The sequence below is a fragment of the Pyrus communis genome, chromosome 17 (genome assembly GCF_963583255.1).
Source record: "Pyrus communis chromosome 17, drPyrComm1.1, whole genome shotgun sequence".
NCBI classification, from domain to species: Eukaryota; Viridiplantae; Streptophyta; class Magnoliopsida; order Rosales; family Rosaceae; genus Pyrus; species Pyrus communis.
In genome coordinates this window covers 21,689,911-21,713,991 of record NC_084819.1, presented here as the reverse complement: position 1 = coordinate 21,713,991, position 24,081 = coordinate 21,689,911, and the positions used below count along the sequence as shown (strand labels likewise).

At 37.3% G+C, this 24,081-nt stretch overlaps 4 protein-coding genes across 4 annotated transcripts; 3 read left to right on the top strand and 1 right to left on the bottom strand.

The window, feature by feature from the left end:
- The first annotated feature begins 292 nt into the window (after nt 1-292).
- On the top strand, nt 293-2,234 carry LOC137722862 (acyl carrier protein 2, mitochondrial-like). Its single transcript, XM_068461965.1, has 2 exons — nt 293-649; nt 1,803-2,234. Exons 1-2 carry the CDS (start codon nt 425-427, stop codon nt 1,977-1,979), a joined length of 402 nt encoding a protein of 133 aa, XP_068318066.1. The 5' UTR covers nt 293-424; the 3' UTR covers nt 1,980-2,234.
- Nucleotides 2,235-3,320: 1,086 nt separating this feature from the next.
- On the top strand, nt 3,321-7,405 carry LOC137723099 (calreticulin-3-like). The gene is made up of 14 exons (XM_068462259.1): nt 3,321-3,526; nt 3,980-4,090; nt 4,268-4,460; nt 5,010-5,268; nt 5,435-5,491; nt 5,593-5,640; nt 5,849-5,935; nt 6,039-6,096; nt 6,185-6,252; nt 6,332-6,424; nt 6,508-6,564; nt 6,653-6,748; nt 7,040-7,066; nt 7,169-7,405. The coding sequence occupies exons 1-14, from the start codon at nt 3,418-3,420 to the stop codon at nt 7,178-7,180; spliced, it is 1,275 nt and encodes a 424-aa protein (XP_068318360.1). The 5' UTR covers nt 3,321-3,417; the 3' UTR covers nt 7,181-7,405.
- Nucleotides 7,406-9,919: 2,514 nt separating this feature from the next.
- On the bottom strand, nt 9,920-12,826 carry LOC137723101 (uncharacterized). Its single transcript, XM_068462261.1, has 8 exons — nt 12,425-12,826; nt 11,880-11,942; nt 11,691-11,786; nt 11,359-11,406; nt 11,050-11,121; nt 10,867-10,925; nt 10,438-10,534; nt 9,920-10,337 (listed from the first exon to the last, which is right to left on the bottom strand). The coding sequence occupies exons 1-8, from the start codon at nt 12,773-12,775 to the stop codon at nt 10,185-10,187; spliced, it is 939 nt and encodes a 312-aa protein (XP_068318362.1). The 5' UTR covers nt 12,776-12,826; the 3' UTR covers nt 9,920-10,184.
- Nucleotides 12,827-12,947: 121 nt separating this feature from the next.
- LOC137723100 (uncharacterized) lies at nt 12,948-17,937 on the top strand. The gene is made up of 13 exons (XM_068462260.1): nt 12,948-13,233; nt 13,322-13,374; nt 13,501-13,669; nt 13,768-13,831; nt 14,219-14,298; nt 14,513-14,666; nt 14,863-14,924; nt 15,087-15,149; nt 15,303-15,361; nt 15,688-15,769; nt 16,727-16,773; nt 16,884-17,129; nt 17,629-17,937. The coding sequence occupies exons 1-13, from the start codon at nt 13,087-13,089 to the stop codon at nt 17,645-17,647; spliced, it is 1,245 nt and encodes a 414-aa protein (XP_068318361.1). The 5' UTR covers nt 12,948-13,086; the 3' UTR covers nt 17,648-17,937.
- Nucleotides 17,938-24,081: the final 6,144 nt, after the last annotated feature.

Here is a 24,081-nt window from a genome sequence, read left to right as displayed (position 1 = left end):
ATAAAAAAATTATTTAATATTTTAAATGGACTGGGTGCCAGCGCATTTTGTAGGGGTGGAGATCGTTTGTGCCAGCGCATTTTTAGACTAGGTGCCAGCACATTTTTTTTGGGATGGAGATACTTTGACCTATTACTGTTTATTGGGTCTATTACTGTTTAATTAAGTGGATAAATAGGCTGGGTGCTGATGCAAAGTGGATAGGGGTGGAGTTGCTCTGAGAAGCCCACATTTTCCAACCAACTTTGTACCCGAACGACGACGTGTGACCCCTGAACGTGGCTCTTCAAAGCAGGCTCTCTCCTTCTCTCGCGGTCTCACCCAACAGAACAGAGAAGGCCATTTCTCTCTCGCCCTCATACTGTAGCCGACTGATACTGTAGCTAAGCAGTAGCAGCAGGGACGAGCGAAGAAAGAGCTCTCAATGGCGGCGTCTGCGAGGAACGTACTGCTCAAGCACCTGAGACTGCAGGTTCAAGCCGTGCCTTCTAACCCTAGCTCCACCGCCCCTCTCTTCCTCTCCCCCTTTGCCGCAATCCGACGCCGTCTCTTCTCCGAGGAGGTCAGGGGCACCTTCCTCGACAAATCTGAGGTCACCGATCGGGTCGTCTCCGTCGTCAAGAACTTCCAGAAGGTCGATCCTTCCAAGGTATATCTATCTATCTATAACCGAGACAAAAGCAGCCGATTTTCTCAGAAAATGGAATTGAATGTTTGTGGGAACCATTTTTCTAATGAATTGCAATTTTGAACTAGTAGTTATTTGGTTGTTGTTGTGAAAGGTGATCATTCTGTGTTTGAGGAGTTGATTTTATACTTGTAAGATCCGTTGTATTGAATAATTAGGGTTTTTGGTAATGTCAAATTTTTGCTGCTTGCACTGTCCAGTCATAGCATCTTATTGAATGTACCCATATCCACAAACAGAACATCTGCATGCGTAGATGTTGATGGTAAATTGAAATATTGCTATTTGGGTTTCTACAAATTTTGGGCTGATGATGAAGTCATTTCTTCCAATGCAACAGCAATGGCTGATCGATTACATTATTCAGTTTTTCCACTGTCTTGTTTTTATAAGAAACAAAAATGCACAAGTAGATATGTGCAACGAGGATAGATATGTGAAGGGCGTAGATCATATACTCTGTCACTAATGTTACAGTATTGATTAACGTTGTTGATAAAGATGGGGGGTGAGCTCTCATACTTGCATCTGTTACTAATAGTTCTAGATGTATGCTATTTCATAAGCATTCTTTTTTGTCTTTATTCTTTAACCTTACACAAAGACTTGAATGTATTTCTGTATTTTGCTTTTGCATCAGTTTCTATATAGGATGAATGTCTCAAGTATAACAATGCGGCCCCTTCTTGTTTGTATTTCTTATTGTTTTGCTCGGGTTGGTGCTTATATGTTGTAACCAATATATTGTGAACGTCCCAAATTCCAATGGAGAGTAACATCCGGTTCTGGGATATGAGATTCTCAAATATGAAATGGGTGTTATCTTTATGTGGTTGTGACTGTCAAAGCTCTGCTGTTCCTTTTCTTTTCCAATATTTAATATGCAAATGTTCATTTGTCACATGTTTGTTTCATCTCGTACCTAAATCATAATGAAAAGTGAGGTTCTCTCTTTTCAAATATTTACGTATGAGCAATTTGCCTCAGAGATTCTAACGTGCTCATGTCCTTTCACATTTCATACTGATTTCATTTATAAGGCCATTATATTAATGCATTTTCATTATATTTCAATAATCTGATCTCCTGCGCATTGTTTTTCTTATTTTGGTAGGTTACCCCAAATGCTAATTTCGAAAGTGACCTGGGGTTAGATAGTTTAGATTCTGTGGAGATTGTGATGGCTCTGGAAGAGGAGTTTGGGTTTGAGATCCCTGATAATGAAGCTGACAAGATCAAGTCGATCGGTCTGGCTGTGGACTTTATTTCTTCTCACCCTCAGGCAAAGTAGGGGAAAGGCACGACGCTCCATTTTTAATTTTCTCCTGTTCCCTGCAAGGGTTTAGCTGTTAGAACTTTTGGATTTTTATAAAGGTGCCATTTTGGGATTCCTGCTCCTCCTACGAATGCTGTTTAAAGAGAGTAGTTTTTGGTATGTTCAAAACTTGAGTGTTGCGGTTCCAGTTTTATGGGAAGTGTGTTGAAAACAACTCTTTGATTGTTTCATTGATGTTTTGTTGAAATACAAACAATCGAGTTTATTGCTTATTAAACATTGCCGTTGACGATTAGCCGTGGCTTTTGGTTTCAGCTTGCTTGGTAAAGAAAAAGAGCTTAAATGATCTTTACCCTCGAGTACCTAGTTTATACTATATTGCTGGATTGCCTTTCAGTGTTTGTGCTGATTAATTTGGATGTACTACATCTGGAGCTTAAATGCCCTTCTTTTTCCACAACTTTTGCAACTATACTTGGGTTTGGTTTGTGCCATATAAGATTTTTGCTCCTCTAACTTGTATGGTCGTGTCTCATGAGTAATTGCAGAGCTTTATCTTCCTCGTTGTAGTTGTAGACTAGTTGCTCATTTCTTAACCGTAAGTGAGATGCAACGAATGAAAGACTAATTTTATATTCAAATTTGTGTTTAGTTAAGTTGGCTAGAGGAGTTTAACAAAAAAAAAAAAAAAAAGAAAAGAAAGAAAAAAAAGGCTCGAGGAGTGTCCTCGTCTTTTTTGCATTCAAATTTAACTTTATGACTTTTAAGTTACATGGATAAAGTGAAATTAAAATAGAGTTTCACGAGGTGTAGCTAAAAGCCTTAATTTAATGTAAATTATAGTTTTGTATTATCATATTGATGCAGCAGGACCCATAATAAATGAGTAATACCTATAAAATATAATTTGTAATTGTGCAGGCGAATGACCGCACCAAGGAGGATTTCTCATGCATACAACAACCACGACAACAAAATAATAACAATAATAATAACTACCAACAACAATAATAATAATTATGATGTAGTAAGAATTTTTTTGAACAAATGATGTAGCAAGATTTAAATTCTAAGAATTTTGATTGGGTGCTGCAACGTCTCGTTCTTCTCTGATTGGTTCAAAACATTAAAAGTCCAAGAAGGTCTTCCTTCTGAGAGAGAGAAGAGGAGGACTGCGACCCAAACACAACGGCAGGGGCAGACGCAGAAGGAGGCCAAGTTGGTGCTTTAACCTTGTACCCCACACGATGACTCCACCAATAACAATAAACAAAGTCAATCGGTCTTCCATTTTCCAAGGGAAAGGAGAAGGGGAGGGCATCGCCGAAATTACACGGGAGACTTTGGGCCAAAGCTTTTGCGTCCGCTGCCATAAGTAAACCAAAAACACAAACGCTCTCTCTCCCAAGCTGCTTTTGGCTTTTGGCATTGCAATTTTTGCACTCGTGCAAGCATGGCGAAGCAGCAAAAGCAGCTGGTTTTGCTAATATTATCGCTCTCCTTGCTCTCCTTTTGCTTTCATTCCTCACTTTCAGAGATCATTTTCGAAGAGCGCTTCGACGGTATATACCCACCCTTCCTCTTCTTCCACTTCCAACTATCGCTTCAATCTATCTACTTTTACATAATCATAAGTTTCTACTTGAGATTTTAGTTGTTTTTTTCTTCACTTTGCTAACTTTATTCTGGTTGCTGCTGAACTGAATGCTAAACTCTCAACCATCTGTCTCTCTCTCTCTCTCTCTGTCTGCTGTACAACACTTACATCTCCCATTTCCCAGTTTCACTAGCTCTCTTTCTGACTATGAGAAAATATCCATGATTTTCTTTTTCGTCGAAAAAATAACTAAATTTTTTGGGCCGCGTTAAGCTTGTAATAACTAACTTTTGTACAGTTAGTTGACTTGACTCTGTGTGTGCTTGAACATGTGTAAAAAAGTAACAAGACACACCAAGAATTGATCTTTCATTCCACCGGAAAATCAATCAGTTAATCTTGATTTGTTGTGGATCAGACGACGAATGGCGAAGCCGTTGGGTGACGTCTGCCTGGAAAAGCAGTGAAGGTAAAGCAGGTTCCTTTAAACACACAGCCGGAAAGTGGTCCGGTGACCACGATGATAGAGGTATCTTCTGATTACCCTTTATTGATTAATCACTGCTAGTTTCTTATTAATTATTATCTTATATTTTTATCTATTAAACTGTGATACTGGGGCGCCGTAAGCTGGTAATAACTTACTTAACAGTCAAGGTGGTTAAACCTGTGGTGTTGATTTATGATGGCATACGAAATCTTGCAGGAATTCAGACATCTAATGATGCCAAGCATTTTGCCATATCTGCAAAGATACCGGAGTTCAGCAACAGGAACAGGACGTTGGTCCTCCAGTACTCGATCAAGTTTGAGCAGGAAATTGAATGTGGTGGCGGTTACATAAAGCTTATCTCTGGATTTGTTAATCAGAAGAAATTCAGCGGGGACACTCCATACAGGTTAGAATTCTCCATTCTCCACGTCACGGGATGAAATGTTTCTAGGCACGTTCGTATGACCTAGTCCCTTCTTAGGAACACAATGTTGTAGAAAAGGACTTCGTACATGCACATTTTGTTTAGCTGTAGTTTTTCATATGATGAGAGTTTCGTATTAGTCAAATGCAGCCATATCGACTTGCCAGTGTATATATACCATACATGAATGGTGCCCAGGTTGTGTGGGGAGAAATTCTTTTTAGTTAATCAACCACATCCCATTCCACAACACTTGGTAGTCAGTTGCATGAAACAGGATCATGTTACTGTAGCAATTTGAAACTCGTGTCTTAATCAAAGGGCACCTTTTTAAAATTTAGGGGACTGAAATGCCACGATGAGGTTCCCCAAATTTCGTTGTATAGTTCATACTTTATACAGGGAATTTTCATTGGTATCTGATACCATGGAAATTGCCGACATATAAGAGCCCGGATTGCCTGTTTATATGATGTTCTTCCTTCCTCTCTTTTCCAAATTCTGAATGTTTGCCGGACTTTATTTTTGTAGTTTAATGTTTGGTCCCGATATTTGCGGCACGGACACAAAGAAGCTCCATGTCATAGTCTCCTACCAAGGCCAGAATTACCCCATCAAGAAGGATTTACAGTGTGAAACTGACAAGTTGACTCATTTCTACACGTTCATTCTGCGACCTGATGCAACTTATAGTGTCCTAATAGACAACCGTGAAAAGGATTCTGGAAGTATGTACACAGATTGGGATATTCTGCCTCCAAGAAAGATAAAAGATGTTACTGCAAAGAAGGTAGATAAACATGTTTATTCCGAAAGGAATTCTTACTATAAGATAATGTTTTCAAAACCCAGGAAATCCTGTGAGCAACCATTTCGTAGAAGAATTAAGTTATAAAATTTTAGTCTTTGTAATTTTTCATAATTAACTTAAAAGTATCATTTTTTGTCCATCATAGCCGGCTGACTGGGATCTTAGAGAATACATTGATGATCCCAATCACATCAAACCTGAGGTATGGGAACTTTGCCCCCTCTGCCTAATGCTTGTCTCTGAGACATATCTGTTCATTGGATGTATTATGTGCTACTATTGACGCATATCTTTGTATTGCAGGGTTATGATTCAATTCCGAGAGAAATTCCGGATCCAAAAGCAAAGAAGGTTAGTTGATTACTTACGGAGCTGTACTATATACGACATCTGTTTGGTTTTTTGATTTGGACTACTATTATACCCTTCTTTGTAATCTAAAATATTAGCTTCCCCTTTTTAGTTTGATTTAGTGTTTCCCTCTTGTGGTTTGATGCATTCATATGGCAAGATATGAAATTTAATCAAGCAGTTTTGTATTTTCCCGTCTTCTAATTAGCCCGAAGAATGGGATGATGAAGAGAACGGTCTGTGGAAAGCTCCAAAGATACCAAATCCAGCTTATAAAGGACCATGGAGACCCAAGGTCGGTACTGTAGGTTGATTAAGCTTTTGTGAGGTACCAGATAAAACCGGAGGTCAATTCTTTTTCGCAATATCAAATAACTTGATTTCTTCTGATATTTCAGAAAATCAAGAACCCAAATTACAAAGGGAAGTGGAAGATTCCTTGGATTGATAATCCAGGTAAGTTTAAATAGATGACTAAATAATTTATCTGTCTGTATTGATATGCATAATTACAAGAGCCATTCCTTTTTGTTCTCCTATGCAGAGTTTGAAGATGATCCTAATCTCTATGTGCTTAAGCCAATTAATTATGTTGGTGTCGAAGTTTGGCAGGTAGGACATTTTCCATTTGCTAGAGGATCGTATGGTCATTCGTTCATTATGTTCATGGAGGTGAAACAATGCGATGCAGGTAAAGGCTGGTTCAGTTTTCGACAACATTTTAATTTGTGATGATCCTGATTATGCAAAACAAGTGGTCAAGGAAGTCTTCGCCAATAGAGAGGTAAGCCTCTTTTGACCGTTACTAGTATTTTCCAGTTCTTTGGCAAATAATTTATCATATGCATTTCTCTTATGGCGTTTCAGGCTGAAAAGGATGCCTTTGAAGAAGCAGAAAAAAGGAGGAAAGCACAGGAGGAAGAGGTTTGTGGCCGAAAGAAATGGTTTTTAGAATTTCTTGTCAGGGTTAGTTGAATTCCATTCATAAGTATTTTGAGCTCTGATCGTGCAGGAGGCTCAAAGAGCAAGAGAAGAGGGAGAAAGGAGGAGAAGAGAGAGGGGTTATGATCGAGGTCACCGAGACAGACATAGAGACAGATACCGAAGGGTGTGTATGATTCTTTTAAATAATTTGTTTACAACTTCCATCCAGTATAAATTTTTCTATGATCACATTTGCAATTAGAGGCATCCAAATCCTGTCATGCCTAACCAGTTAGTTCTCTGTGTCATGATATTCTCTTCCTAATGTTGAAAGAGGCCTCAAGTTTGAATCCCCCCTCCCTGTGATCCAATAATTGAACATATCGTTGCAATCAGTTGACCTAGTCTCAGTGATTAAGTTGCAACTTGAATGTTTTTCTTGCCTACTTCTAACTTTGGGCGTTTTATTTTGCAGCACCGTAATTGGGATCACTATGATCATGTAAGCACCAATATTCATGCCCTCTATGTATCTCTCTATAAATAAACTCAAGATTTTATTGCACCTGTACAAATTTATTTACGGATTGGTCTGCGGTTGCAGGACGAGCTATGATTGGGTCTCCTCCGGCCTCCATCTTCCTCTTAGATTTCCGGTCATTTTTTTCTGTCTTCGTTTTCAAGAAATGCAGAGTCACTTTTTTTTTCTCAAGTTTTTTATGGCATTGTTTTACAATGTCCTTGTTCGTGTAAACTTTATTTCTGAATGTACGCATGGATAATGTATTTTGCATAAATACTCAAGTAGCAGCTGCCCGCCTCACAAGCCTGGCTTTGTTTCTCTGCATTTTTTCTTTCCTTTTCATTCTGCAGCTACCGAATATGCTAAAATCGTAACTAGAGTAAAACACAAAGGCAAGAATCGGGTAACTTAGACCTGGTTTGGTACTGAGGTGATTCTGAAAAAAGCTGCTATCAAAAAAAGCTGGGAGCTGTTTTTGTGTTTGGTAAACACTCAGCTTCAGTTTTTTTTCACAGTTTTGGATGAAAAAAAAGCCAAAAACAAGAAGCTGCAAAACCTAGCTTTGAAAAACCGGCTTTTTTTTCACATCTGTTTTACATACAAGTTTACCAAACACTCTAATACTGCTTTTTTTTTTTTTTTTCAAAAGCACTTTTACAAAAAAGTTTACCAAACACTCTGCTGCTTTGTTTCACAGCTGCTTATTCTCACAGCACAGCAGAAGCAGCTTTTTTTCAAAGCACAACAATACCAAACCAGCCCTTAGGAGTCCCATTATATTAAGTAAACGAGAGATTCTTATGGTCCCTGAACACAAGCTATGTGGTGTATGATTCCTTGAGTTTTAAGAGTTGACAATAGGGTTTACATGTCTCACTTCTAGGATTTACAAATAAAAAGCCAATCTTCGTTTTATAATTTGAGTGGAACATTAATCCTAAGTAAATATGCCATATAGGTTTAGGAAATTAGGATTATCCGACTTTCCAATTGATTTCATACTGTTACCTAGGAGAAAGACTTAGATCGATTAGAACATCGTCACAATGGTATCTCGGTCAAATAACACAATATTATGTAGAATAAGATTAACACATGGCATCGTGTTCGCCGTGCTTACCAAGGAATTAATGGAGAGTCGCTTTCGTTACCTAGACTCTTGTTTAGGATTTGATTATTTCCTATACAGTTGATCATTTCCTTTCTTGTGATGCAAGTCTCTTTCCTTCCTCTTCTCTGCCATCTACGAATAAACCCTACCCAGCTCTATATAAATACATAACAATGAGAATGAGTTGTCTCCAAGTCTGTGCGGAGCCATGAGAAGAATTGATGATCTCCAAGACCGTTTATTGGTTGAAATCTGTTGTCGACTTCCTTGTAAATCCGTTCTCCAGTGCAAGTCCGTGTCCAACCGTTGGTTCACTCTTATCTCTGATCTTTCCTTCCCCGCTTCCTATGTCTCCAAAGTGATTGGCAAACACCAACTATCTGTACTCTTCTGTTCCATGATATGTTTACAAATTATCCTCATCCTCAGCCAGTATATAATTCTGAATTCCTTGCCATGTCCAAACTTCCAGGCCTTAAATCACGCGGGTTGTCCTTGAGTTTCCTCCCTTGTTCTCAAGATGCGCCTAAATGTGAAGACGGCGAGCCTGCACTTGTGTTAGGTGATGACGACAATGATGGTCCAGCTATTGTAGCCATGTACATTGACTTCGTTTTGTGCTGCACAATGGAGTATAAACATCGCGATTACAACATTTGCAATCCATACACCAAGCAATGGGTTGTTCTTCCTCCCGCCCCTCGATCCCACAAGACAGTAAAAGTGGGATTCATCTTTGATCCCTACTGTTTTAAAGGTACGAATACTACTGGTAGTAGTGACATGATGATTAATGCCGAGTACAGGTGCAGGGTGGTGCGAATTCCCTTCTGAGCAGTTTTACACCCTTTGAATTCAACGTGGAGATGTTCTCTTCTCAGACGGGTGAGTGGAAAGAGTTAAATCTTTAATGCCGAGTACTGGTTTCCATTCAGCTGCAAGTATGATCTACAATGGAATGTTGTAGTGGTCGGGTTGCGGCAACCACATTACCAACATCGATCATCAGAAATACTTTTGTCATTTCATTCCCGAGCCTAAAGATATGGTTGGAGAAGCAGCTGGAACTAGTAAGTGCCTGGGTGAGAGCCGGGGCAAGGTTATGGGGTTGTGCCAGTTGTTAAACCATCTAGGTGGAGATGGTCCATTAGGTATCGTTTGGTATGCAGATGGGACGGGACGGAACGGAATGAGACGGAACGGGACGGGACAGGACGGAACGGAGCGGAGCGGGAGCAAAGATGCCCTCGGATGGAAACAAGGAGGAAGAAGGAGACGGAGAGGTTATAATTTTGTGTTCCACGGATGTGGAACGAGTCGTTCCAGGGGGGTGAGGTGGAACGAAAATTCATCCAAAACTCGTCCCGTGGAACAGCCCGTTCCACCCGTTTTAGGCGCACCAAACGTGGGACGGAACACCTTGTCCCACTCTGTTCCGCCCCTTCCCACGTACCAAACGGTACCTTAGAGACATCTATTCGTCTTGAGTGTTTTGGAGTTGAAGAAAGAAGATGATCAAGTGAATGGACTGGAATGGTGTTTGATAGACAGGGTGTTGGCAAGAGGCCTTCCTCTATGAGCCTCCATGGTGGCCGACAACACTTCCTAAACTTCCGGCGCCACTGATAATTAGTAACTACTTTCAGGTTCCGAGCAATGCCAATTGTTTCTGCCAAATTCATGAAGTTACCAACAATGGTTACAGTTAATAGCTTGCAGTATCATTGTGACAGTTATTTCTTTACTTTCTATCAAGCGTCAATCAGCACAGTAAGTTAGGAAAATACCTGCACAATTCTCTACCATTCTAATCCCGAAATCTCCACCAATTCAACCTTCCAATATCTATTGCAAATTATAACAAAACTACTAAAAATTTACGACCTCGTGTTGGTCCCCATGGGATTAATACAATCAAAAGGTCGAACCTAAAATGTCATTTACTTGAGTTGCCGCCACATTGTTAAACAGAAATGAGCAAACCGACTATCTTCTTCGCACAGCGGAACTTGACCCACGCTGCATTGCAGCCGGCTGCTGAGCTTGGCCTGCTGGCTGACCAGCACCCTCCTCTGCCATGTTCATTGCTTGAGTAATCGCATTCATGACAATGAGCCCAAGAGGGATCAGGTACATCCACTGTTAACATTTATGTAAGGTCAAAAATTTATTTTTTCGATACTATGAACACAATTAACAGAAGAAAGCTATGATGACAATTAATTCTGTTGATACTCACATATTTAGCCCAAAACGACCTTTCTGGTGGTGGTACAATTTCACCTTCTCCTACCTCACCCCCAACCCCAAGAATCTCCTCAGCAAACACTGGAGCTCTGAGGAAACATTCAGCAATAAAATATTAACTTATAGGGCATTCACAAAGACCTGATGATCAACATAATGATTTTTCACCAAATAAAAACATAATGATAAAGCTATAAATATTATCAGATCAAATGCCAATTGCCGCATTTCTATCCATCCTTAGGAAACATCCGAAATGAACAGAATTGATATCAAATGCACTGGGAACTCTATAATAAGATTCGCCATTTTCCACTAACAGATGTTGAAATAATTAAAAACATTCTGTAAGAGTTTAAGAAACTAGATCAAGTCAGAATCTGAACATATATTGAAAAAAGAACAAATGCAAAAGAATCACCTTGGTGCCTGCTCACTATTCTTCAAAACTGTGTGAGAGTTAAACGACCATTTTCCAGGCTGAAAATACAAATAACAAAAGCCACTGGATTAAGGTAAGCTAATTCAACAAAACTATTTCCATCCTCAAAAATAGGGTTCATTGACAAAAAAACCAGGATGAAAAGGTTTGATCCTAACTTACAAGTTTCATTTGCCGAGGATATGGACATGCCCCAGGAGAACCATAATTAACTGCCAAGATGTTAATTCCATCCTGCAAAATAAATTTAATCAAAGATATTAATTCCAGATGATAAAAAGTTTTAACCAAGATTTTGTTCCATTTGCCTCTGGTTCTAATTTGAAAAGCATGCTGACTGGAGAACATTTTTAGAACTGTTCCTATTATGATTACAATGACTGATACAATAAAGAGTTTAGAAGTAAAACCAAAGGGTAACATGAAAAAACAACAGCCAAAGTTTAGAACTTGAACAAAGTTGAAAGTTACCGTGTGTATAACAAAATGCTCATCCAAACCCTCTCGTGGAAGACATCTCTGGATATTTTGAAACATTGTTAGTAAACCTGCAGCTTTACTTATCACATTTATATGCAACCATAAAACCATCAGAGAGATAGCATGTAGACCCAGATGCTGTTACAGTAGTAATTTATGATAGAAAGAAGTTCCTCTTACAGAAAAAAAAAAAAAAAAGTTACGGGAACTTCTTTTTCAAGCATAGTTTCTGATTGCAAATATCAACATGGTGCAAAGAAAACAATTAGAAAAATATACGATCAGCTGGAAATAATAGAAGAAAATCCTTGCTTAAGACTTGCCGCTTTTACTGACGAAATGACATAATCCCTCCCAGGAGGATTCAAGACGCTGGACGGCAATCTTATCCTATAGAAGTCATCTCCCTTCAGTAGCAGCTGCAAGAAAAACATCGTCATTTCAAGTTAAGACAGAAACCAATTTGAAATGGTAAAAGCAAAAAGGACCCAGGTTTAGGGGAGAAAGCTTACTGCAAACTTCTCCTTCTCCTCTTCTGTAAAGGCATTCCTCGAAAATCGCAGCTTTGTGAGAGTCTGTGACCAATAAAACCATGTTATAGTTAAGCTACATCGTAGGTTTCTACAAAGCTACATCGTAGGTTTCTACAAAGATAAAGTGATATACAAGGCCTGAGAGTGTGTTTAAGTAGGATATACTAAGCCTGACACCGTGTTCGTATAGGTGCTAAAGTTACTAGTGTAAATTAAAAATCTCAAGTTCATCATCATGTACTTGCATCAATTGCCTTGCACCTAAAGAATTTATCAACAATACATTCATTTCTTTTCGGTTTTCGCCTAAATTTCTATGCAACCAGTTTACATGAGAAACAAATCCAGTTCAAAGCATCGAATTCCGATCTCAAATCCTCAACCACCAGAACCCCAATTTAATGACAACCAAATCCAACCGCAAAACCTGCAGTTGAAAACTCTCTCATTCACACAAAAGTTTCCTCCTTTTCTGAGCAACCAAAACATACAAGAAAAAAACTAAAAAGAAGGAAGCAACCAACCTGACCACCGTGATTCCACGTCTTTAAGCGAGCACTGAAGGTGCCAGCCGGCGAGAAATCAGAGTCCCCAAAGGCGTGATGAAGCTGGAACTGGATCTTTGAGTCCGAATCCGGATCCGAAAACCTCTTCCGGGTCGGCGACGTAGTTGGTGATGCTGGCGGAGGCGTGGATTTGGTGTATGTGAGATCAGGAGACTTAGTGTGCAGCCCTCCTTCTAGACCGAACTCCTCGTCGTCCACCAAGAGCTCATCGGATTGGAAAGCTGCTGCTACTGTAATAGACAGCACGGCGGAGATTACGAAGATCGACCGCCACTGGGACGACTGAGAGGAGGGGAGAGACAGCGCCATCGAGTTTCAGTTGAAGTCTGTGACTTTTGTGAGGGGTGAGAGAGTGGGAAGAACAATAATAGGCCCAAAGAGTGAAAATCGTAATGGGGCTGGGCCGGACTGTAAATATATTAGTTTACGAGGGCATATCAGTAAAATAAATTTTAAAAACACAATCCAAGTCCTCTTTGGTATTCTTTTCCCCCAAACTCTCCAAATCCGAAACAAACGAGCCCTAATTTCTCTCTCTGATTAAAGCCAACACGCCAACTGAAGAATCCACCATTCCAAAGCTGTCGAGGACGACGACTGGAGAGGGAGTGTGAGCGGCCATGGACGCGCTGAGGAAGCAGCTCGACCAGCTCATGGGCGCCAACCGAAACGGCGACGTCCGGGAGGTCAACCGCAAGTATTACGATCGTGATGTGTGTCGCCTCTACTTGGTCGGCCTCTGCCCCCACGAGCTTTTCCAGTTAACGGTAAATTAAGCCCCTTGGCTTCTTTTGATTAGTAGCACAAGGCCTTTTGCCGTAATCGTCAACCTTGACGGCGTTTGTTGTTTTTCAGAAAATGGATATGGGTCCGTGCCCTAAGGTCCACTCTTTGCAGCTCAGGAAAGAGTATCCTTTTATGCAATTTCTTGCTTCAATTTCATTTAATAATTGATGTGCATTTGAAATTTTGAATGAACTGTTGTTGTTTACACATTTCGATGGTACCAGTAGGGAAGCTTAACTCTAACCCAGATACGAAGAAGTGAAAGCGAACGGGACTGATAACTATGACAGAGACCTGGAGGATGTCATAGATAGGCTCATTGTTGAGTGTGATAGGAAAATTACTAGAGCTCTTAAGCGCCTCGAGGATGACGATGCCAAGGCTGCTATTGCCATTTCTGTCTCTGAGGTTACTCAGGTGATCCATCATTCAATCTTTTTTCTTTATCTTTTCTTTGTATATAAGGTGAATGAATCTTATGATTGCCTATTTATTGATTGTTTTTGCAATTCCAGACACCAGAGATACTTGAGTTATCAAAGCAGATCAAGGAGAAGTTGAAAGAAGTTGATCAATATGGTAACCTTTATCTCCTTGCTCCGTAGCTTCCGATGTCTCTTTTGCTTTTATTATTATTCTTCTTTCCAGATTGCTATTTCAAAACAAGCATGCCCTTTCTTGGTTTGCTCGGATGTTGTGTGTGTGTGTGTGTGTGTTTATTAACAATACATAGATGCTTCTCATTGCTTTTTGAGATTGGTTAATGCGTTAATGTCAACGAGTCACTAATATGTATAAGTAAAGTTTGACATTTATACTACATTCCACGGTTCTTTTGACTGCCGATCTTATGTTTTCAAGCCCTTTGTTTTCAGTTTGTCTTTATTTACTGAAAGTTCAGTTTCTTGTATATTTTCAGTTCTTGAATATGTACTAGAAATTTTGTTTGGTGATTCAAATCTGCAGATCTTGAAGGCAAGACAGATCTTAAGATTCGGGCTCTGGAGATTGTAGAAGAACTCAGAGGCAATAGAGCAGATAAACAGGTACATAGTAGGTTCTTGGCAAATTTATTTGTGTACTCAGATGTCTTTTGCGCTGTTCCAGTATAGTATTCCCTGATGTGGTGGGCATCTTGACAAGATTGTCAGCACCTTAACTTATATATATATATATATATATATAATTATATATACATATTTATTTATTTTTCTGTTAATAGTCCACCTTAACTTATATATATATTTTTTCTGTTAATAGTCCACATTACTTTTGGACGCTTTCAATAAGGATCGGGCAGCTTTACCCCAACCCCTACCAAATCCACCTCCTTTGGCACCATTGCCTGTAGTTGTTCCTGATGCTCGAACACAGGAAATGATAAATGAAAAGTTGAAGAAGGCAGAGGACCTTGGTAAGTGAAAATAATACTCAAGTTTTCAGGATTATGGCCGTCATGTGGTTTATCAATTGAGAATACATATCTTTTCATTAAGTTCAGGGTAAGGACTTTGGTAATTTAACTAGTTAATGCTCTGATACATCTTGGGCTAGTTTCTGCTCTAAGAATCAGGTTATATATTGTCCCTAAAGTTCTTTAACATCTTCAGGTGAGCAAGGTATGGTTGATGAGGCACAAAAAGCACTGGAAGAGGCTGAAGCGCTGAAGAAGGTATGTTAGATAAGATAATAATCTTTTTGAGATGGTAGTTAAGTGGTTCACCTACTCTACCAACCTTTTAACATCATTCTTTTGTTCTGAGTTTTGCATTTTTTGTGTTCTTTTTTACTTCCTGTCAATGGCTGCCGAGTGACTTCATTCTTCTCTGTTTAGCTGCCTGCGAGACAAGAGCCTATCCTGGATTCCTCCAAGTACACTGCTGCTGATGTGCGAATTGTGAGTTCATGTTACTTTATATATTGTCATAGATGTCACTTTGGGCAATTGTGAGAAGTAGATTTTCATTTAATATCATGGTTGTACTTGTAAGCTTCTTGTTTTATTTTCTTTCAAGCAACTCTTAACTTGTTCATCTTGGTGTTTTTACAGACTGATCAAAAGCTACGCGTGTGTGATATCTGTGGAGCTTTTTTGAGCGTTTATGACAGGTAAAGGTTGATTTGTTAGTCGTGCTTGCTACTCTAGTTACTAGCTTTCCTAGGTACACAAAAATTGGTATTTGGGGTTTCAAGTGCTTCAGCTTTTGACCCTACGATTATGCCTCCTTGTCACCAGCAGGCTCTTGTGCCCAGTTTTACGAGGATAACTTTTGCAGCTAAAGAATGTGCGTCTATTTCTGTTTTACGTTTATAGATCATGCTATTCTTGGCTAGAAATTTAAAGGGAATCTGTACTGTACATGAACATGACCTGCTGGAGCTATTGCATTTCTAAATTGAATGAATATTCTGATTTTTTTTGTTGTGTTTTTCAGTGACCGTCGGCTAGCTGATCACTTTGGCGGGAAGCTTCATTTAGGCTATATGCAAATCCGTGAGAAGTTAGCAGAGCTGCAGGTAAAGATGATGTAAATATATGAATTTGTATTAGGTTGGTTTATTCCTTTTTATGTTGGGTAAAAAATGGGTGGATGAACTGAATTTGTACTGGATGGTGGAAACTGTTTCTGAGAAATATGTTTCTGCATTTTGGGAAAAGTAGATCAGGAAATATATTGTCATAGTATTACATTTTTATCTGCAGAATCTTTGGTTTTATTTAAGGTTGTATTCTGAAACTGTTGGTTCAGGTGCTATGGTATTATGTTTCAAATCTATAGAGATTCTCATAAATATGGTATCTGTGAGTATAAATTTTTCAACCATCTTTTTCACTGTTATATAATTATTGAATCTGAATCCAAGTCTTGCACTTGTCAAGATATCCTTAAAGATTACGAAGCATTTTGGGGAAAAAATTGTAATATTCCACAAGGATGTATTCATATCTTTTTGTTGTAGGATGTTTTCTGTCAGTGTCATCTTTGAGAAAGGTGCATGCATAACATATCGTGGTTATGAATTAGGAATGACCTTCCTTACTGTATCATGTACTGAGGCCACACTGTTTAAGTTCTGCTTTGATATTAGTAAGTTTACTACTGACGAAGTATTTTCCTTTTTGAAGAATTTTAGGAGTATGTTAGAACATAGCTTGTGTACCTTTGAGAGTGGGTACACAGTACACCCGTTTGGTTGTAGTCACTATCTATATTTGGCATTCCCTATAGTAATCAAATGAAAACTGTGGAAAAAGGGATGGTGTCTTTATCTAAGTGATTTTTAATCCACTGTGAAGAATTTTACATGTTGACTTTATTAGTAAGCATCCCCATTTTTTTGTTAATGCTGATCTTAAATGTTGCTTCCCAAATATGACCCTGTTTTATCTCTCCATCAAGAGATTTCGTATTTTGTGCCATCCTATTAACAAAAGGGTTGCCAATTGTACTTTCTTGGCTATTTATTTTTCAGGAAGAGAGAAACAAGAGTCGTAAGGTCGATAGGACTGATGATAGGAGGTACGTTCTCTCGTTCTGTTACTCATAAATTTTTATACATCATGTAATTTTTTACGTTAGGTTCTTATAATTACAATTCTTTTTTTCTTCTTCAATTATTTACCACGTAGATCAAAGGAGCGAAGTAAGGAACGTGACAAGGAATCAAGTAGGGATAGAGAACGCGGAGCTAGCCGCGACCGGGGTAGGGATCATGATCGTAGGAGCAGAGATCATGATAGGTACTATGATCGAGATCGCAGATATGATCGCGAGCGTGACAGAGATTCAGAGCGCTCCCGCAATTATGATTCAAGAAGTTGCCGCAGGTCACGGTCGCGGTCAAGGGAACATTCCAGGGATTATGATCGCCACAGGTGCGTACTCGTCCATGGTGGCTGATGTTTGAACAGTTCTGTTTATTTAACATGCTATTAGTTTTTTTGTTCTCAGAACTGTAATAACAAAGCACCAGAACACATGCAATACTTTCAGAACATATTTGTCCTATGTATTTTGTATTTGTGCTTGCAATTTTACGGAAAAGTGCTATGAGCTTTTTGTTTTTATTATTATTTTGAAAATAGGCCTAGTGTTTTAAGTGGTAGCCTATAACATGCCTTGACCAGCATTTGTATGAAAGAATTTCTGGCTTGTCAACCTGTATATATTCTCCTCCCATTTGTCATTTTTCTTAGTCTTACCTGTTAAAATCATTGGTCTATTGGAGAGTTGCTACCTTTTATGGACCACAAGCCAAATTGGTAATTGATGACATTGCCTTATCCTGTATATGAATGGTGAACAAGTCAATGTGTATAAAAACTTGGATACCTTTTAGTGATCATTGTCTGATATAATATTTTGTTCTTCCAGGCGTTATGATCGGTACTAGGTGATCCTTGCCGTGGAGCATGTGGAGAAAAGGGCGTTTGTGTTCTTGTATAGGTCAGTTTTAAAACTCATGTACCAAGATAAAGTTACGGTTTTTCCATTTGTTTTTTGCTGGAATTGAGCTGTTTCTCCTGCGATGGGTTTAAGGACTGGTGCTTAGTTTTTCTCAACTTCGTGTTTAAGAGGTATGTTTGGGAGGTATGTTTTACTTTGTTTTTAAGATATTGCTACTTGCATGTTACTTAGATATTTGGCCATAGAGGAGAGTGATTTAAGTAGTCACTTGAGCTATCTTCAGTTTGACTTCAGTAAGAAAGGATGGGCTGGGTTCGAGCATCCATTAATCATCATTTAGTGTAATCCGTATGGAGTGATGGGGAAGGGTGGTGTAGGAACTTAACTTTACATGATAATCATAAATCCTTGGAAGGAAGAGGTTTAGGAGTGAAGTTCTCGTTGGCACAAAAATTGTCTTGTGCGGTTTGTGATACGGTTTTGTTATATCAGTGATCTTGTGCCGAAGCTTCTTGTGAACATTAAATGCGTCGGGGAATGGTAGTTACATGGTGTGGGCACCTGGTGATGTATAACCCATATCTTGCTTGAGGTGCTTTTGAAATTTCGTGTATAACGTTCTAGACCTATTCTTGAGGATGAAACCCCATTTGGGCAATGTTCTGGGAGCCCTTGTATTTTGTTTTATTGTTCAATAAGGGGCAAAACTCCTGGCACAACTCATTTCAAAAGCTTTAATATCTAGTGAAAAATAAAATAATATTTTAAGGAAAAACGTGGGTTATGAATGCATAAAGAATTATAAGTGAAAAATTCATGTAAGACTGTTATATTGTTGAGGATAGAATCTCGTTTTGGCGATGTCTTGAGCCCCACTACGAATTTTTCATTTATTTTGTAGCTTTCGGCTGATTAAAACTACATTTGTGGCTACCAATTCCAAATGTATTATGAGGTTTTTCTTAATGCTCAGGAAAATTTTTCGGGAAAATAAAAAATATGCATTTTTTATGAGAAAACGTGGTTTACTCTTGAATTTTACCCGGTTTTACAATTTTGTACAAATTTTAGACAATCTATTTGCTTTGACCTTTGCCCCAGTGTCGTAGTTAAATCATCGTTCAATCTATTATTTTTAGCTTCGCCTCCTTTTTAAGCTTTGAAAATTAATCTAAGATTTTACGTTGGTATTCTTGAGGGTGGAACCCGATTTGATGTTGCTTTGGGCCTCACGACTATATTTTTCACTTATTTATACATTTGTTGCTTAAAAAATCGTAAAATTGCTTCCAAATGCCATATAAACTTTTCCTTAATGCTTATAGAAAATATTTCAAGAAAATAAAAAATTTTTATTTTTCACAAAAAATGCGGGTTAACACTCACGGTTTTCAGTTTGTTTTGCAAACTAATGTAAGACTTTTCGTTGGTATTCTTGAGGGGGAACTTGTTTTTCACAATATTTTTGGTTCTACTACTATATTTTTCACTTTCGGCCCAAATATTCTATTAAATATACATTTGTTGCTCAATAAATTGTAAAACCGCTTCGAAATGTGTTATATTGTTTTCCTCGATGCTCATAGAAAATATTTCACGAAAATAACAAAATTTACATTTTTTCACAAAAACGTGGATTTACACTCATGGTTTTTCAGTCCCTTGCAAATTCGTACATAAATTCAACTTATTTATTTTCACCTCACTGTGAAGTTTTGAAAATTGATGTAAGACTTTTTGTTGGTATTCTTGAGGGTGGAACTTGTTTTTCACAATATTTTAGGCCACAATATTATATTTTTCACTTACTTTTAAATTTTGGACGTAAATATTCTACTAAATACACATTCTATTGCTCAATAAGTTGTAAAGCTGCTTCCAAATACCTTATAAAGTTTTTCTTAATGCTCGTAGAAAGTTTTTTGTGAAAATAAAAAATTTTCTTTTTTCAAAAAAAAAAAAGGTTGGTTAACACTTACGATTTTTAGTTGGTTTTAAAAAGTTCGTAGTTAAATCATCATTCAATCTATTATTTTCAACTTCGCCTCCTCGTGAAGCTTTGAAAATTAATCTAAGACTTTACGATGGTATTCTTGAGGGTGGAACCCGATTTGACGTTGCTTTGGGTCTCACTACTATATTTTTCACTTACTTTTTTACCTTTGGGCTTAAATATTCTACTAAATATACATTTGTTGCTCAATAAATCGTAAAACCGCTTCCAAATGCATTATATTGTTTTCCTCAATGCTCACAGAAAATATTTCACGAAAATAACAAAATTTACATTTTTTCACAAAAAACGTGGGTTTACACTCATGATTTTCAGTCCGTTTTGCAAATTCGTACATAAATCATCGTTTAACTTATTTATTTTCACCTTCGCCTCACTGTGAAGTTTTGAAAATTGATGCGTAAGACTTTTCCTTGGTATTCTTGAGGGTGGAACTTGTTTTTCACAATATTTTAGGACACATTATTATATTTTTCACTTACTTTTTAAGTTTTGAACCTAAATATTCTACTAAATACACATTATATTGCTCAATAAATCGTAAAACCGCTTCCAAATGCCTTATTGTGAAGTTTTGAACCTAAATATTCTACTAAATACACATTCTACTAAATTCACCTTCGCCTCACCGCTTCCAAAATTTGTTTTTTTGACAAAAATGTGGGTTAACACTCACGCTTTTTTGTCAGTTTTTACAAATTCGTACATAAATCATCGTTCAAACTCTTTATTTTCACCTTCACCTCACTGTGAAGTTTGAAAATAAAAGTAATACTTTCCGTTAATATTGTTAAGGGCGGAACCCCATTTTAATAATATTTTGGGCTCACTACTATATTTTTCACTTATTTTTTTTAGTTTTCGACTTAAATAGTCTAGTAAATATACATTTGTTGCTCAATAAATCGTAAATCAGCTTCCAAATGCCTTATAAAATTTTCCTTAATGTTCACGGAAAATATTTCGCAAAAATAAAAAATTTGCACTTTTGACAAAAAAAATGTGGGCTAATACTCATGGTTTTTAGTTATTTTCTACAAATTCGTACATAAATTTTCCTTAAAACTATTTATTTTTACATTTGCCTTACTGTGAAATTTGAAAATTATATTAGTACTTTTTGTTACATTTTTAATGGTGGAACCCCATTTTAACAATGTTTTGGGCCTTACTACTATATTTTTCACTCATTTTTTTTGTTTTCGATTTAAATAGTCTACTAAATATACAGTTGTTGCTCAATAAGTCGTAAAACCACTTCCAAATGCCTTATAAATTTTGCTTAATGCTCATAGAAAATATTTTGCGAAAATAAAAAATTTACATTTTTGACAAAAAAACGTGGGTTAACACTCATAGTTTTTAGTCGCTTTTTTACAAATTCATACATAAATCGTCGTTCAAACTATTTATTTTCACCTTCGCCCTGCTATGAAGTTTGAAAAATAAAGTAATACTTTCTGTTAATATTTTGAAGGGAGGAACCTAATTTTAACAATGTTTTAGGCCTCACTACTATGTTTTTCACTTATTTTTTTAGTTTTTGCCTTAAATAGTCTACTAAATATCCATTTATTGCTCAATAAATCGTAAATCCATTGCCAACTACCTTATCAAATTTTCCTTAATGCTCACGGAAAATATTTCACAAAAATAAAATATTTGCATTTTTTTACAAAAAACGTGGGTTAACACTTACATTTTTTAGTCGATTTTTACAAATTCATACATAAATCATTGTTCAAACTATTTATTTTCACCTTCGCCTAATCGTGAAGTTTGAAAATTACAGTAGTACTTCTTGTTATATTCTTGAGGGTGGAACCCCATTTTAACAATGTTTTAGGACTTGCTACTATAATTTTCACTTATTTTTTTAGTTTTCGCCTTAAATAGTCTACTAAATATCCATTTGTTGCTCAATAAATTGTAAATTCGCTGCCAACTACCTTATAAAATTTTCCTTAATGCTCGCGGAAAATATTTCACAAAAATAAAATATTTGCATTTTTTTTTACAAAAAACGTGGGTGTTCACAGTTTTTAGTCGATTTTTACACATTTGTACATAAATTGTCGTTCAAACTATTTATTTTCACCTTCGCCTAATTGTGAAGTTTGAAAATTATAGTAGTACTTCTTGTTATATTCTTGAGGGTGGAACCCCATTTTAACAATGTTTTAGGACTCACTACTATATTTTTTACTTATTTTTTTGGTTTTCGACTTTAATAGTCTACTAAATATCCATTTGTTGCTCAATAAATTGTAACTACGCTTTCAAATGCCTTGTAAAATTTTCCTTAATGCTCCCGGAAAATTTTTCGAGAAAATAAAAAATTTGCATTTTTGACAAAAAACGTGTGTTAACATTCATTGTTTTTGGTCAGTTTTTACAAATTCGTATGTAAATCGTTATTCAAACTATTTATTTTTACATTCACCTCACCATGATGTTTAAAAATTACAGTAATTCTTTTTGTTGTATTCTTGAGGGTGGTAATAACTGATATAACAGAAATATAGTTAGAGGGGTATTATTGTAAGTAGGTTATATGGCTATATAAGGGATTGTATAGCTATCATTTCCTTAAGTTCATTTGTATACATTTTATCCATTCAATCAATACAATCTCTCTGGTTTTCTCTCTATCATCTTCCTTTTCCTCTGTACCAACTTTATATTTTGCAATGTAGTTAATATGGTATCAGAGCCCAACTCAAAAGTTTCATGTGAAGGTTATGTTTTGAGTCCCTTTTTCTCTGAATTCTTGAACAATTAGAATGGATCTTTTCTGGGTTTTTTTTCAAGTTTTTTTGGTGCTGGTTCAGAATTACTGTTCTGCTACTTGGTTGTGGCTTGTGTTGCTTTTGGAAGTATATTTGTTCAAGAATTGGGTATTCTATTTGTGTTTTTGTTGTGCTCCCATTCTCAAGAATATTGTTGGATTATGTAAAATGGCGCTACCAGTTGGAGTTTTCTTTGGGTATTCAATAAGGTGAATTGTAGTGATTTGTGCCTTGGTGCGATGGGTTTTAAAGATGAGTTATGATTGCAGCTTATTTTGTGTATCAAGTATTTTGGGTTTTGAAGATGAGTTTGTTAGCATTGTTTCCGGTTTTTGTGAGTGGAGGATGTTGTTGCCCGTGCAGAGGATGAAAGTACTAGTTATATATTACCAAACAAATGGATCTGAACTTCTGTTACCTGGTCTGTCTGTCAGCAATTCGACTAATGGTGATTTATCTATAGTTTCACCCAATCTTAGCAGTATAAAATGGAGTATGAGGGGTTTGCATTTTGTGCCTCTGAACTTGTAAGAAATGGACAAGGAAACTCTCCTGAAAGTGGCAGTCCCATGCTAGTGAATCTTAGGCAGAACAGTGTGCCGGGGTAAAGCAGAGAAGCAAGCAGCAATGCCTGTTTACCAGTCAATTCGAGTGCTGGGTTTCTTGAAGATTTTACGCTTGGAGTTTATGCACATGTTCGATCTCTGGTGTAAATCAGGTGATTTTGCTCTTGGTATCCATATGCAAATCTATAATGTTGTCTGAGAAGTTTACTGTGATTTGAGAATTTGGAGCTCTCTGATATGAAAAATTTGCGCAATATCTACAATTTCTATGAATTGGACTTTCTATGATTTCGTTTTGTGTGAAGAATGAAGAAGGTTGTTTGATTAGTATACTGAGGAGTATTATATTTGAGATTTGTGTAATTTGAGAAAAGCAACGGAGTGTCAATCTCTGGTGAAAGTGAAAATGAGTATCAATCTCCTATGACAAGAAAGTGTCAGTCTTTCTTGGTAGAAATCAGTATAATTTTTTTTTGTTAGGTTTCATGTCAGCGAAGTGAAAAGGAGTGTCATTCTCCTTGGTTGATTTGGGTTCTTGGAGTGTCATTCTCCTTGGTAGATTTAGTTTCTTGGAGTGTCATTCTCCTTTGTTGATTTAGTTTCTTGGAGTGTCATTCTCCAAGTACTTAGTGAGTTCTTGGTTGCATTCAAGGGAATTCAAGAAGCACGTCACCAGTTTGCAGCAAATCAAAGGTTCCAAAAAGGGTCCAGTCACAGTGCCTTAATGTCAACAACTCTAGACTATCATACAGTGCTCCAAACTGCAAGAGACAGGGGTTGAAGCAGTGCAGACATCTTCGTTTCGTAGTTCCAGATCAGTCTCAAATACCTAGCTAGCTCAAACTTCACTTGGATCCTCCAAGTTTAGTTTGAGGGGGGAGTAATAACTGATATAACAGAAATATAGTTAGAGGGGTATTATTGTAAGTAGGTTATATGGCTATATAAGGGATTGTATAGCTATCATTTCCTTAAGTTCATTTGTATACATTTTATCCATTCAATCAATACAATCTCTCTGGTTTTCTCTCTATCATCTTCCTTTTCCTCT